The 17,286-nt window shown below is 37.0% G+C and overlaps 1 protein-coding gene across 1 annotated transcript; it reads right to left on the reverse strand.

The window, feature by feature from the left end:
* Positions 1 to 1,176: 1,176 nt before the first annotated feature.
* Positions 1,177 to 16,840, reverse strand: LOC306870370 (fibroblast growth factor 10-like). The gene is made up of 3 exons (XM_079417602.1): positions 16,211 to 16,840; positions 4,001 to 4,104; positions 1,177 to 1,917 (listed from the first exon to the last, which is right to left on the reverse strand). The coding sequence occupies exons 1-3, from the start codon at positions 16,527 to 16,529 to the stop codon at positions 1,726 to 1,728; spliced, it is 615 nt and encodes a 204-aa protein (XP_079273728.1). The 5' UTR covers positions 16,530 to 16,840; the 3' UTR covers positions 1,177 to 1,725.
* Positions 16,841 to 17,286: the final 446 nt, after the last annotated feature.

Here is a 17,286-nt window from a genome sequence, read left to right on the forward strand (position 1 = left end):
TTTCCACTTGTTTCTTCAAGCTGTATCACATTATTTGAGTGAGCGCCTTCTGCTCCCCAAATTTTCTTGAACTATTTAGATAACAGATAGCAGGATTTAGTTCCCGTTACTGAATGTTTTTAGTCTGTAAATGGCCGAGTGTGAAGGAAAGTGGATGCAAAAGGTGTGAAACTAAACAAATGATTTGATGGAGTCAGTGAGCGAGTGGAAAATTTAATGATAATCCATTTAATGTTTGTGAGGGTATCAGTTAAGCCAATCATTTTGGGCTGTTGTATGTGTTGTAACCAACATCTAGGTTGTGGGAAGTTCATATAATTCCCCTAATATTATTTTTTTACCGGTAATAGATACATTTTTATAGACACGCTAGATAGATAGATAGATAGATAGATAGATAGATAGAATCACAAATAATAAAGAAATTACAAAAAAAAAAAAAACATTATGGTAGTGAGACGTGCTTATTTCTTATGAAAATAATGAATGCTCCTAAGCAATAAATAATAAAAAAAAAAGTGTATATACAGTGCACAGCATTAATGAGTATACCCCCTCTGAATAAATATAAAACATGTATTTTCTTAATGATCACTAATATAATTCATGGAAAGATGGTAAAATTGAAATGTATTAAACATAATAAAATCAAACAAAATATATGCCAATATTTTCTGTAAGATAAGTAAATTAGCCAATTTTGTTTAAATGAAGGATTGCAGAAATGAGTACACCCTAGATTTAATTCAGCAAATGTATAATATTCTAGTACTTAGTATGTCCTCCAGAACTTTAAGTATACTGCTCTGACCCTTCTTGGCACTGAGTGTACAAGTTCATGACAAATTTTCACATCTGTCCTGTTTAACTCCTGGAGGACGACCTCCTTAAATGCTCTGGTCTTTAATGGGGAGTTTTGCTCCGCTCGTCTCCACAGAATCCCCCACAGCTGCTCAAGAGCGTTAAGATTGAGGGAAATACACGTCCACTGAAGGATTTTCACCTTGGGAGAATGAATATCTTCATTGTCACACTCTTTTCATAGCGTTTGCCGGCTCTGAGACACTTGCATGTTATTTCTCCTGCTCTTTTTCTAAGACACTGTATTTGTGTATATATCACTTTTTTTTCTTTTGATTTTGGGTTGACCTGAACATTTTGTGAGACTCAAAATCTAACAAAATAGATTTTATTTCACAGAATTAGAGGTTATCCATTTTATATGCTTTTAATATGTTTTTTTTTTTTTTGAGAATTTTACTTAAATACAATACAAATAAATAATTTATTTAGTTCAAAGCAGTCCAAAACAGTTTTCAGAGGATACAAATTTCCCATATACATCCCAACTATCTCTTTGCGATGCATGAAGCTTCAGAGCCGCTCCTACATGATAATCATGTCCATCAGAAAGAAATGAAAGCAGATGTTCTTAAGCACATGATCCTATTAAAGAGAGCTTGAAGAAAAGTCTCACACATAATCCATAGTTTTAGATTACTGGAATAATGTACAGTGGAAAGGAAAGCCTGCATTCTTTGCTCTTTTGAGCATGTTTACAATTTAATGTCAACTGGCATGAGGATCAAATTTCATCTAGTGAAATCAAAGAATCAAAGAGCAAATGCTGAACAATTTCAAAGGAGCGCAGCTGCTACAGAGAGTCGCGTGTGGACAGTCTTTATCACCGATCTCTCTCCGTCCCATCAGCATTATGAACGAAAGTCACACCAGTATGGGTAAGAAGTGTGTAGCTGTGTTCTTCCTGCGGGTTTTTCTCCCACGCAGAGGTCTTCCATGAGCGCTCAGACCTACAAACATCTGGCGCTTCTTGTTCCTCCACTCGGCAGATGCGTATGTGTTATACCCGTTCTCCTCAATGCGCTCCTTCAGACGGCAGTTTATACCGTAGTTTCTCTGAAATGCATGAAATGAAGAGTTATTACATTTATGCATACCTAGTCATGCTGGTTTTTTAACATGGCAGCAGTTTTCTTCTGGTCTGAGGTGGTTTGTCAGCTTTAACCAGATCTAAATACACAGGCTAAGCATCTGATTATTCATCTAGATCTAATCTAATCTTGCACCAGACAGAAACCATTTAAATGGGTTCACTTGTTGCTTTGACAATGTTAAAAGTAATGCATATATACACTCACTGGCCACTTTATTAGGTACACCTTGCTAGTACCGGGTTGGACCCCCTTTTGCCTTCAGAACTGCCTTAATTCTTCGTGGCATAGATTCAACAAGGTGTTGGAAACATTCCTCAGAGATTTTGGTCCATATTGACATGATAGCATCACGCAGTTGCTGCAGATTTGTCAGCTGCACATCCATGATACGAATCTCCCGTTCCACCACATCCCAAAGGTGCTCTATTGGATTGAGATCTGGTGACTGTGGAGGCCATTTCAGTAAAGTGAACTCATCGTCATGTTCAAGAAACCAGTCTGAGATGATTTGAGCTTTATGACACGGTGCATTATCCTGCTGGAAGTAGCCATCAGAAGATGGGTACACTGAAGTTATAAAGGGATGGACATGGTCAGCATCAATACTCAGGTAGGCTGTGGCGTTTAAAAGATACTCAATTGGAACTAAGGGGCCCAAAGTGTGCCAAGAAAATATCCCCCACACCATTACACCACCACCACCAGCCTGAACCATTGAGACAAGGCAGGATGGATCCATGCTTTCATGTTCTTTACTCCAAATTCTGACCCTACCATCTGAATGTTGCAGCAGAAATCGAGACTCATCAGACCAGGCAAATCTTCTATTGTCCAGTTTTGGTGAGCCTGTGCGAATTGTAGCCTCCGTTTCCTGTTCTTAGCTGACAGGAGCGGCACCCGGTGTGGTCTTCTGCTGCTGTAGCCCATCTGCTTCAGGGTTTGACGTGTTGTGCGTTCAGAGATGGTATTCTGCATACCTTGGTTGTAACGAGTGGTTATTTGAGTTACTGTTGCCTTTCTATCATCTCTAACCAGTCTGCCCATTCTCCTCTGACCTCTTACATCAACAAGGCATTTTCGTCCACACAACTGCCTCTCACTGGATATTTTCTCTTTTTCGGACCATTCTCTGTAAACCCTAGAGATGGTTGTGCGTGAAAATCCCAGTAGATCAGCAGTTTTTGAAATACTCAGACCAGCCCGTCTGGCACCAACAACCATTCCACGTTCAAAGTCACTTAAATCCCCTTTCTTCCCCATTCTGATGCTCGGTTTGAACTTCAGCAAGTCGTCTTCACCACATCTAGATGCCTAAATGCATTGAGTTGCTTCCATGTGATTGGCTGATTAGCAATTTGTTTTACCAAGCAATTGAACAGGTGTACCTAATAAAGTGGCCGGTGAGTGTATATTGGATGCTGAAATGAGTGAGCTATTTGTATCCCAGATCAACCAATGGCATGAATGTGGGGTGGGGCTATGTTTTTGTAACAAACAGTGCTGCATAAATGACACACATTACCTTTTTTGTCAATTTTTTTTGGTGATTTCATTGTGGGACACTTAAACTATAAGCTATATATTTCTGTGTATAAAGTCCTACTTATACTGTGAAAAATAACAATAATATAAATATGTGAAAAAATTATCTTTATATTAAGTAAGAGAAATATAAACTAGAAACTAGCAGCATGAAACTGTAATGTCAAACTGGTGAACATTTCCTTTATTTATATATTTATTAGTTTTTTTTGAAAATTTTTATTTTTTATTTTTTCACCAGCACCCCCTTATTCATTAATTGGTTGATTGATTGATTGATTATATTAAGGTTTATTTTATTTTTTAACATTTTATATAATTTTTCTTCAGCATCCCCTTGTGGTTTTATTAATTTTTTTACTAGCAGCCCCTTTGTGGCCCCCTAGAGATCCCTATAATCCCTGTTGAAAACCTCTGGATTAAATTGTACAGTCATATCTATATTTTTATGGCTTTAGGTTTTTATATTTTTTTGGTTTTAAGGTTTGGTGCAGGATACTCACCGCTCCATACAGTTCTCCCTTCTTATTGATAGCCAGGTAAAGGTTACTGCTGATTCCTCTGATGGCAACGATCCCAACATCCACTGATGTGATTTCCAAAATACCTGAAAAACACAACACATTAACTATTAATGGAAGAATATAGAGGCTTTTATTTGAAACAGAGCAAAACCTGCTTAAAAAGTTTTTTTTTTTAATATATATATTTTCAGATTTCATTTTAATATTTAAATTTTCATTTAATGTCTAGTAATTTTTTGCTTTTGTCATTTTTGTTAGTTGTATTATTATTATTTTTTTTATGTGTATTTTTTCATCTTTAAATGCTAATGAGCTCTGCTCACCCCGCCCCTCTCTTCTGTGGGGTGACGAGCCGCCCTGTTTACTTTAGCTGCATTTAGCCATGAAACTTGACTGTTACAGCTCACTCAGGGCGGGTCTAAAGTAAGACGGCCGTGTCAATCAACAATCGTGGGAGGGGCCTGGGTCTGTGTGATGTCACACAGCCAAGAAGCTGAGAATGACTTTATTTGGAAAAAGGGGATATTATTTAAAAAAGATGAAAATAAAATACCACTGGGTGGATTTTTATCATTATAGGGTGTTTGTGTACACACACTGCCAACACACATTTATATTTGAGTTTTGCATCCGATGACCCCTTTAAAACTCAACAAGGAATAACATTTCTGGGGAAGAAAACAAACAATGTGTGCATGTGTGTGTTTGTGTGCAGAGGTCAGAGGTGAAATTACAGTTTTGGTTGACCTTTGCTCACCTGCACTTTTAATTCAGCTCCTAAAACAGCGAACACACACACACACTCTCTCTCACATGGGAGCATGTGACGCCTGGCTATCGGAGTCTGATAACCCCAGAGGCTGCGGGTGTGAACTCTGCTGCTGGAGGGGGGTTTGCTGCGGCTGTCCTTTGATCAGTGCAGAAGTGTCGAAAGATGCTTCTATCATGACAGCTAAAGTCACCACTCAAAACAGTTCTGCTGCCCCCTACGAAGATGAAGATGCTCTGGATGCTTTCTCTGCACAGCTACTCACAGATCTGTCTGGGAATCACTCCTGTATACTGTGGCTGCTTTGTGATTTGATAGAGTCTGTGTGCCAATTGGTTAATTGGTGCATTTCTTTATATGCGATACTGTATATCAGTGAGCACATCACTATCAGTCGATATTACTTTTAATTATCTGTATCAGTCTGATTAGACTGATAATGGATGCAGATAATTATATATAAAAAGTACACACAACTAAATTACTAAAACGAACTAAAATTAGAATGAATACAGAAAATATAAAAACTAATTCAAAATATCCAATTCAATACCTTTCATTATACTGAGAATAAATAATGTCATATTGTCATAACTTAATGATATCGGGTAATGATCATTGGTTGGGCAAATTTTCTCTAATTGTCTCTAATATGTCTGTATATATAGAAATACACATGTATTAAAGAGAACTGATTTATGATTATTTTTCCCGTAGATGTACCTCTTTTTTTCAATACCAGGTTTCAAAATTACTAAGCAGTTATCCACATTTTCTCCTGTACATTATCTGATTTGCCAATCAAAACGGTTTTCGGCCATCACATAAATATATATCTGTACTGTATCAGCCGACATTATGTGTGAATGTGAGCAAGCGAATGTATGCGCAGGTAGTGTGTGCACTCATCTATCCGTGTACGTGTGTGTGTGTGTGTGAGTGTGTGTGTGTGTGTGCGTGTGTGAAGTGGCTCCATTGGGGTCTCAGGTTGCACTATCTAAAACTATCTGAGTGCTCTGTGTCCTCTCAGCGCTGGGATGAAAGCATGAAAGGAAGGAACAACACAGACAGGATGACAGTGAGACGGATTAGAGAAGCTTCAATGATCAGTGATCAAAGACAAGAGAGACGACAGCAGACTGGAGCCCACTGCAAAAAACTCAATGAAGCTCACACACACACATCCATTCAGACACAAACCACTAACTTGTTCACGTGAAGCAAGGCTGACGTACACGCAGGTCTGCCTACCATATGTTTGTACCACACACATACAATACACATTAACCAGAACCAGGTACATCCCAGGTGAAGATGCTCTACTAGTCAAACGTTGGCCAAAATAATTTTAATCTAAAGGAAGATGCTATAAATTGTGGAATTACTTTACAAAACTACTTTTTTATAGATGATTAAGAGCAGAAGAAAAAGCAGCCAGTAAGTGTCCAACATATCAGATTTATAGTTAACTAAAATTAAAACCATAAAACATTTATGTTACTTAAAATACAGTAAATCTTATAATTGAAATAAAATTAAATATAAAAAATAAGTAACTAATTTCAGTTAACTGTCAAGGCAACACGACTCATTTAGCTTAACTTAATGTACTAAAATAACTAAAACTTTAAATAAAATTTTAATGAACAGAGAAAATATAAAAAAGTAACAAACTATTATTAAAAACTATAATAGTATCTAAGCTAACATTGCATTACCCTGAAAAAATTGGTGTAGAAACAATTTTTTACAAATAATGCAGTGAAATGGCAAGTAACACACTGAATTAAACATGACATTTTAAGGGGTGAAAGAATAGCATTTTCTTATAAAACATACTCTAATAGCCTTTGTTTGACTTTTGACAATTTCAAAAAATATTTTTTATAATGTATATTTCTCCCTCAATAGGGAGGATGCAACCCATAGAGTTGGTTGATGAAACTTACATATAACTGTTCTTGCATTCATTCTTCATTTTGGTTGCTACATAATTCCCACACACATCTATTTGTGTTATTTCATAGTTTTGATGTTACTATTATTCTAAAATGACAAAAATAGAGCTAATTTCTACACTGAGCCTTGCTTTGAAGTTCCATGTCAGTGAGGCCACACTTAACTAACCACAAAAGAGAGCTCGGAGAACAAGCCAAGCCATTACAGTAAATGCTTTTGTTATCCCACCTCCATTTAACGCACACAAGTCAAACACCTGCGAGAGCGACCGAAACGGAGAAAAACCTCAGCAGATGTCGAGCAGCGCACCAGGAGGTCAAGTTTAAACTGGACCTATTTGCTGGTTTTTCTTTACATGCTGCCTTGTTTTCCCGAGCATGTCATGCTCTGTTGCATGTTACTAAACGCTGCGTCGTTGGCTTACAGTTGTTTGAGCAGACGTGCATTTTCCACAGCCCTTTGCCAAAATTCACTGTTTTTTGTGTGCTGGCATTATGTCTGGTGCCTAAAAAAGGCCAAATAAACAGTTGTAGTTTTTTGAGACTGAGGAAAACAGCATTGCGCAAATCATTGCATCATGCCTAGTTGTCACTGATATTGAGGCGTTTGCGTTCATTTTATTGTGTTGGTGGAGCTGTGAAGCCATCTGTGGCACACATGGCAGCGATCTCGCACCGTACTGGTGGTCTCCTGAGCGTCCGGCTCATGCCTGAAGCATCCTGACTGCTTCCTGCGACAACTACAAAGAGGATGTTTGAAGACATGATAGTGGAACATGGTTCAGATGCAACAAATAAACCATTCTGTCATATGCTGATATTTAGTCTTTCCTTCCGTATAAAGGAATCAGAGTATACACAAATAAGCAAAAATAAGTACATCAAAGAAGTCACTGTCCCAAAAAGAAAAAGAAAAAACATGGTATTACCACTGTTAAAAATATAATGCTATAGGAAAAACCAACCAAAACATGGTATTACCACTGTACATGTTATAAAATGTGATTTACCTTACGATATGTCGGGGGAAAAACATGGCATTACCATTGTGCATGTGTTTTTAAACATTTTACCTTAGTATTTGTTCAGAAACAACAAAAACATGGTATTACCATGTTTCATGTAAAAAAATGATTTACCTTAGTATATGTTGGGACAAAAACATGGTGTTACCACTGTACATGTGTTTTTAAACATTTTACCTTAGTATATGTTGAAAAGCAACAAAAACATGGTATTACCATGTTTCATGTAAAAAAATTATTTGCCTTAGTATATGTTGGGACAAAAACATGGCATTACCACTGTACATGTTTTTTTAAACATTTTACCTTAGTATATGTTCAGAAACAACAAAAACATGGTATTACCATGTTTCATGTAAAAAAATGATTTACCTTAGTATATGTTGTGACAAAAACATGGTGTTACCACTGTACATGTTTTTTTAAACATTTGACCTTAGTATATGTTGAAAAGCAACAAAAACATGGTATTACCATGTTTCATGTAAAAAAATTATTTACCTTAGTATATGTTGGGACAAAAACATGGCATTACCACTGTACATGTTTTTTTAAACATTTGACCTTAGTATATGTTGAAAAGCAACAAAACATGGTATTACTATGTTTCATGCTAAACAAATAATTTACCTTAGTATATGATGGAAAAAAACAACAACACAAAAACATGGTATTACCTCTGTACACGTTAAAAAATGATGGAAAAATACACATTATAAATGTGATTTAGCAAACTATATGGTGGGAAAAACAACAAAAACATGGTTTTACCACTGTATGTAAAAAAATTGTATATGTTGGCGAAAAACATTGTATTACCAATGTACATGTTAAAAAATATGATTTACTTTACTATATGTTGCGGAAAAAACATGGTATTACAACTATACATGTAAAAAATGTGATTTACCAGAAAAACACCAACAACATCAATAAAAACATGTTATTTCCACTGTACACAAAATATATAATTGACCTTAGCATATGTTGAAAAAAAAAAAAAAAAAAAGGTAATTATTTGGTACTCCAATACATTTTTAAAAATACTATGTGGGTACCATGTTAGTTGAGACCTGTCTAATTTTTACCAAAGTAACACTTTAATCTAGTGCACAAATATTAAGTGTCTGTTGTTTTTACTAATGGTCTTTTTAGCATGTGGTTTAGTTAAGATGAGCCATTATTAGCATCAAACACCAGTGCAGTCAGACAGACTTCCCGCTTTATCAAACAGCATCAGGATACACGTGGGACAGCTTTACACTGGAATCCCCATAAAAGCTCATAAATCTGTTGGAGTCTTGAGATAAATCTCAAGGACAGACCAGACGCTGTGTTAAACACCCCCACTGCGCTATAATCATTAGTCTGATTCAGTTCCTTAAAACTTTTACATACAATTCAATCTGCCATACTCAATGTAGGACACCAGCAAAGCTCTAATGTTCAACACCTGACTGTTTTAGTGTAGAACAAATAATGTTAAAATCCACTGCGAGACGTTCATATCCAATATTTAAATCTAATAAAATTACATTTTACGTTTTGCAAAAAACTTGTTCAGCTGAAGAAAAGTTATATATTTCGATAAAAGATTAAAAAGGCAAACCAAGTTTTTATTGGAAAATTCTGCACTGATGAGAGAATGCTAAAAATAAAACTCAATTTTGATTTCGCGTTGACTTTAAGGATGTGTTTCTACCTGATGGGACCCTTAACAATTGCTTTTCATGAACTAAAGTATACAGAATTATATTAAATAGCATTTTATTTCAATACGGACTACCGTTTAAAAGTGTGGGGTCAGTTTTTAATGTTATTTTAATGAAAGAAATCTCTTATGCTCATTCATGTAATTGATAAAAATACAGTAAAATCCATAATATTGTGAAATGTTTTTACAATTTCAAATAACTATTTCCTATTTGAATTTATTTTAAAATGTAATTGTGATGCAAAGCTGAATTTTTAGCACCATTACTCCAGTCTTTAGTGTCACATGATCTTTCAGAAATCATTCTACTGTGCTGATTTGCTGCTCAACAAACATTATTATCAATGTTGAAAACAGTTGTGCTGCTTAATATTTTAGTGAACTTTCATTTGAAATAGAACATTCTGTCATTCTGAACTTTCAACAAGTCTTTCTGAATGGTAGCGTACATGAAATACCTTTTTTTATTTTCTTTTTTTAAATTTTTGTCATGATATTAGACAATTTCTTGCAGCATTACATTAACATAATGCCCTGCATCTATCCGAAAAACAGATTCATTGATGCATTTGTGACATGAGCTGCTGAAGTAGTGCATCATGGTCCTCAGAATGATGTCACGCCCCTCACAGGCCCATTGTTTGTGTTTTTCCCAGCCAGCCGTATCTTTTCTAACGTGTGACATCATTCAGCAGCACAAAGGCCAGTGTTTCCCAAATCATGTCTTGCCTAAGGACAGCATCACTACTGCAGTATCCATTTCCAGCAACACTGGAGCTGCGCTATAAAGACTAGTGTAATTTCACCCGCCGAGGATTATTCTTTTGTCGGAGCCCATTGCTGAACGTGAAAGATGCTCACCTTTGATGTGTCGCTGGCGATATTCACATCACGCCATTCATGAAACTCTGCCTGCAGACTAACAGTAGCTGCTCTGTTTCTAACTCGGATGTATCCGTAATGGTGGAAATCATGCACAGGATGTGATGCACTACACGCAAATAGGTTTATGATATGTCAACATGTATAATCTTATAGGAGAAAAAGAAAAATTCAATACTTTTTCGACCGTTGCATATTGGTTGAATATTGCAAATTGCACAGTGGTTAAAATGCATTGGTCAAACGTGTTGCGTTTTTTAGAGAATTTTATAGGTTCATTAATGAAGTCTGTTTAATATCTCAATTGTTTCTCAAAGACAGAATTTTCCAAATTAAACCGAGCTCGGAGTCAGTAAAGTTTTTTTTTTCCAAAGAAATTGTTCATGCATTAAATTGATCCAAACTGACATTTATATGAATGCAAAATATTTCTATTTTAAATAAATGTTGTTCTTTTGAACTTTCTATTCATCAAAGAATCCTTAAAAAATAATGCATCACTGTTTCTGTAAAAATATTAAGCTGCACCACTATTTTCAACATTGATAATAAGCAGAAATGTTTCTTGAGCAGCACATCAGCATTAAAATGATTTCTGAAGGATCACGTGACACTGAAGACTGGAGTAATGATGCTGAAAATACAGATTTACATCACAGGAACTAATTACATTTTTAAAATATATTACAATAGAAAGCAGTTCTTTTAAATTGTAATAATATTTCACGATATTATTATTTTTAAACAAATTTACACAGCCTTAGTAAGCGTAAAAACTTTCAAAACCAGTAAAAATTACCACAAACCTACAGAAATCCTGTGTTTCAGAAGAGATCTCAACAATGACTCAACTTTTTTTGTGATCAGATTTGCTCAAGATACTGAACCTGCAATCAAAACTCAAAGACCTCAATATGAACTCAAACATTTCTCACCAAATTCAGCTGCTCCACATTCATTTTACAGCTCAGAACTCATACCGTGTGTCAACAATTGTCTCATTTGTGCCTATTTTTACTTCTTTCAGGATAAACATCTGAGATAAAGTGGATATGGTGGAGCAGTAACATGTTCCTCTGGGATCACATGTTGATCACTGACACATTTGTTTTGCTCGTTCTCACCGTCAAGAACTTTTAAGAACCAAATGTGATGTTTGAGTCTCTCAGGAGGCTCTTTAGGACTGGTTAAAGTTGAGATCAGTTAAGTGAGAACATGTGTATTACTGCTGCTGTTCCTGACACACACACACACACACACACACACAACACACTGTAAGCTCACTCATAGACATACAAGCAACCAGCTGTGCTGTGCACTGCTTAAATTAGCTACTCGCTTGTGAATAAATGAGTTGTGAAATTCAAAAAGACAGGGTTAAAATGACACAGAGCTATAGAGGGATCCATGTGTGTTTAGTTTAACACTAATGCTGTTTCTAAGGCATCTTTGCTAATAAAAGCACATAAAATTAGAACTTACCAATGCAAAACACATTGACACCATACTAAGGTATTCTATATGGCTGGCAATGCATAGTTATGTGTTTGCTTGGGTGTTCTGGGTGGTTGTTTACTGGCGTAAGTCAAATGATCCCTCTTGTCTGTTTATCATCCAGCAGGCGGAAATGGTTTGATCACCTGATGATGATTGCTGATGATGTTTGACTTTAGCTGGGTGTAGTTTGCGTAGTCTGGTTGAGTGTTGTGTGTCTGTTGTTTTATCACAGATGAGACTATCAGGAGGAAACCACACATGCACACACACGCACAGATCTGACAGACATTTCCTCTCATTGCCTGATCACCTCTGAGGACTTGATTACATGTTTACACAGCCAGATGTCACAGTGATGTCTGATGATACACAAACACACATTGCCCCATAACAGGGGACAACTCAGTGGCCCAGTACATTTCCAGGCTGATCTCAAATTAACTAAAAAATATTACAACTAGAGCAGGGCCGGCGCTAGCCATTTGGGTGCCCTAAGCACAAACGCTTGGCGGTGCCCCCCCCCCACCACCACCAAAGATATAACTACCATTCAGAATTTCTTAGTTAGGTTCTCTTTACTTCCAAAATAACTGCTGCAAATAAATAATTGGAACAGAACAATGTAAACACAGAAAGTTAAAAGTGCAAAAAAAGTTTAAAGTGCAAATAACAGTATAAGTGTATGAATTTTATGAAGTATGAATTTTAAAGTGCACATTTTAAACTGCAAATAACCATACATAACTGCACAGTAGAATTTACTTCTACATACTCCTGGCCTTGAGTTGCTCCTTGCATGTATTTTAGCATTGACCCTGCATTCAGAAATACAAGACAAAATATTCAGGGATTCTACTGAAATGCATTTTTGATTGAACCATCAACCATCATACAAAAATATTGCACACATTAGTCTTTTATATAGGCCTATGTGTCACTGGAACATTTAAAATTCAAAACTCTATTTTACCTTTAAAAGAGGTCTGATGAGGCACAATATAATAATTCTGTACATAATTTGTAGGGCTGGGAAAAGATTAATCGCGATTAATCGCATCCAAAATAAAAGTTTGTGTCTACATGATATATGTGCGTGTACTGTGTATAATTATTTTGTATATATAATTTATATAATTATTTTGTATATATAATTTCTATATACAAAATAATCATACACAGTACACGCACATATATCATGTAGACACAAACTTTTATTTTGGATGCGATTAATCGAGATTAATCTTTTCCCAGCCCTAATAATTTGACAACTCTGTGAATATGAAAATATACAAACACTGAGATTGTGTTTTTTTTTTTTCTAATTTCAGTTTCACCAACAGATGTCGCCCTTGGCCGAACCTCTTGAAAATGACCGCATAGAACAACAACGAAAAAACTTTATCTAAGCGGTCTAATTTGGCAAAATCACATCACGTTCAGTTGCAGGGTTTTTCTAAAGTTCACCTTACCAAGAGGCAGATAGGCATTATATTGAAGCGAAGAAGTTACAATAGGGAACGTTCTGCACTAATAGCTATATGCACACACATCTGTAACGTATAGCCTACCTAGGGGGAAAATTAGCTTTATTTGTCATTCAAATATGACGATGAGGACCCCAACGATTGGCCTTCCTTTCCTTCTCAAACAAACTGCATCTTTAACAGCCCAAGTTTCAAAATTTCCCGGGGGAGAAACCCCCGGACCCCGTTAAAATAAAAGACTCAACATGCAGGGCTAAAGCCCCGGATCTTTTGCACTACTAGCGACGCGGACGCGCTGACGCCCCTGGACATGCATACTACACGCACAAAACTAACATTTTTATTTAAAACATTGTCTTACCTGCAAGCGACGCGCGAGCATCATCCCGCTGTCTCTTCTTTTTTCTTTTTTCCGCCCCCGACTCTTGGTGCCTTTTCGAGGCCATGTCTGAGGTCGGTGTCGGCCAAATTTGAAATTGATTGAAGCATAATTGAACAGACCACTGGGAGGTGGGGAAGGGGGGGCACCAGAGGGAGACTGGCACAGAGATTCACCTTTTTCTCGACTAATTTGGTCTAGGCCTATATTACTTTTGTATTGCGTTTGTATATTAACATGCTAGAAATATTTTATTTGTTATTTATACTAGTAGCCTATATTGTGATGATATTTTCACGACCCAGATTTTTTGGTGCCCCCCCCAAGCACTTGGTGCCCTACGCGCAGTGCGTGATGTGCGTGTGCGGAGCGCCGGCCCTGAACTAGAGTGTGCACTTTCTTAAATGTTTAGAAAAAAGAAGGTAAGGAGGTCGGATCAAACTTTTATTGCTCGGAGGTTGCTCTTTAATAGCTCAAAATACTTTACATTGGGTTTCATTAAAGATTTTCTCCTAAAAGAAGAAACATAAATAAAACCAAATGAGTGAATAGCTGTCCTACACTCTGAAAAAAGGTTCAGAAGTTGTCACTGAGACAGTACCTTTTCAAAATATTAGGTACTGATATGCACACTTGAAGTATTAATATGCACACTTGAGGTACTAATATGCACATTTTAGATACTAGCATGTACACTTTAGGTACTCTTATGCACACCTGAGGTACTAATATGCATGCTTACTAATATGTTCACTTTAGGTACAAATATGTACACTTTAAGTACTAATATGTACACTTTGAGTAATAATATGCACACTTGAGGTACTAATATGGACATTACTAATTACTACATTACTAATATGTACACTGTAATATCATGCACACTTGAAGTACTAATATGTACACTTTAGGTACTATTATGCACTCCTGTGGCACTAGTATGTACACTTTAAGTACTAATATGCACATTTGAGGTACCAATATGCACATTTTAGGTACTAATAAGTACACTTTAGTTACTATTATGCAGATTTTAGGTACTAATATATACTTTAGATACTATTATGCACATCTTAGGTACTAATAAGTACACTTTAGGTACTAATATGCACAATCTGGGTACTGATATGTACCTTTAAGGTACCCTAATGGATCCTTTAGGTCAGGGGTGGGGGACGTTAATCCTGGAGGGCCACTCTCTTGCAGAGTTTAGCGCCAACCCTAAAAACCCTGGGGAAAAAAAAACCTAACTGCATCCTGAAGACCTTGATTAGCTGGTTCAGGTGTGTTTGATTAGGGTTGGAGCTAAACTCTGCAGGGACACCGGCCCTCCAGGATCAACGTTCCCCACCCCTGCTTTAGGTACAAAGGTGTACCTTTGAAAAGATACCACCCCAGTGACAGCCTTGAGATATCTGGGCATACTGTATCTAAGCAAAGTTTGAGACCTTGTTGAGATCTCTTTTGAAACCCAAGAGGAGACATACTTTTTGTCAGGGGACAATCTGAGAAACAGTAGATATCTCACTGCTGTCCAGGAGAAACAACTGAGATATTAAAAAGAAAGTTTGATTTAAAAAGCACCAGACACAAACAACCACACATGCCTAAATTAAGATGCCCGTGGCGTTAAAAAGGAAGGGATGTCAGTGTGAGACACTGGACAAACACAAACACAAACACACGCACGCAGAGGAAACAGGAAGACCCTTATCTGCACATGGACTCCATATGAGTAATGGCTAATTAACTTCTTCTGCGTAAAACACTGAAAATACATTGTGCATCTCCCTGATGGGCTCATAATATTTGAAAACAAACCAGAGACAATCTAATAAGAGATCCATGACTCATACAGCCTTTGCAAACAAAAGCTTAACCTTTGATCACATTATAAAGGGTGTTTCCTCCTTTGCTGTGTCAGGGGAAACATTTACGGCAATATGTGGGTAAATTACTCTCAGGTTTCTGGGTGTCAGGACACAATTATGCATTTAAAAGGATATTGCAGCCAACAGCACCATTCCTTAACGGCCCATTAATTTAGTTTGTTTTATGAGAGCGGCTAATTTCATTTATGGTTTAAATATTAGTAATAGTATTCCTGTGTGGTTCATTAAGACAGACCAGCCTGAATTGAATTTGCCATTTGCAAAAGGTTTTTAACAAATATTTCAGGCTATAGAAATGTTGTGAATAGAATAGAAACCCTATATAATAGAAACGGCATTAAACATTTGATTTATATGCACATTTTAATGTAAAAATGATCTATTATTAACTATTTTATTATGAAAAAGTTATACAAGTAATTCCTTTAATTATAAAAGTAAAGTTTACCTGTAAGAGTAATACAATTTATAAATTATTTTCTGGATTTAAATTTAAATTAATTAATAAATGTAGCCTATTAATTTAATTAATCAATTAATTTAATTAGAATTTTTACGCAGAGTAGCTATTTATTATGAGGTGACTCACTGTAGGGATCGTCTTTGCTCTTGGTGCCGTTGACTGTCCCGTCTTTCCCGATCCTAAGGAAGAACTTCTGGAAGGAGAAGAGTTTCCTCTGGCGCACGTCTCCCTGGAGGTGCACGTAGCTGCGCACATGCCGGCCGGAGGTGGAGGTGGAAGCGGAGGCGGAGGCGCATGAGGAGTTGGCGACCCTGAGCGCCCGATGCACGGAACATGCGCTGCGGCAGGTGAAGATCACGGAGACGGCGAGAAGATAGAAGACACACACCGACCAGCATGCAGACACACTGTTACTCACTGTCCATCTCCTCATGGTACTCCTCATGGAACATGCTGCTCAGTGAATGTGCATAGATGCCTCTCGCTCCAGAGAACTCCACTAAAGACCGGTGAAGAAAGCATGAAGTTGTGGAATTAGGCTGAGGAGAGAGTCTGTGAAGCTTCTGATGCTGAGATAAAGCGCTTTATTAATCCCATTTGGGAATGATTCTCATAGCAGCACTTATTCCTCTTGCGTTTCCTGGGAATGTGCGTCAAAACGACCCTGTTTGTGGCATCCTGTCTTCTGATGTGATCTCCTACCTTTAGGAGGTTCACAGAAATGCTGCTGTCCTCACCCCTCCCTACGCCTTGTCTGTCATTCGGTCCCTTCCTCTATTCTCACACTCACATGCAGCATTTGCTCCTCCTTGTCATGCCCCCCCCCCTTAAAATTCTGTAGGTGCAGGGTTTGTCTGATAGGGCTTTTGTGAATGGCTCTTATCTGGAGCTCTTTGATAGTGGACTACGCTTGAGAAGATGAACAAACCTAACCAGAGGCCATTCTTGATTGGTCCCATCTGATGAGAAGAAGCTTTTAGTTTGATAAAATTTCAGAATCATTTTGTGTTTCTTTTTGTCGCGGATCACGTCCCTTTCACCTCATACAATATCCTGAGGTCTAAATCAACACTGCTTGGCTTTGTCTGTTACACATTACATGGCATTGTTATTCTGTGGAGCGTGTTTATGAATTGATTATTTTATTAGAACCACAGGCGTTTAATTAACATTTCACTGAAGAAAACAATCAAAAGATCTAT

Source organism: Barbus barbus, assembly GCF_936440315.1.
Source record: "Barbus barbus genome assembly, chromosome: 5".
Taxonomy (NCBI): domain Eukaryota; kingdom Metazoa; phylum Chordata; class Actinopteri; order Cypriniformes; family Cyprinidae; genus Barbus; species Barbus barbus.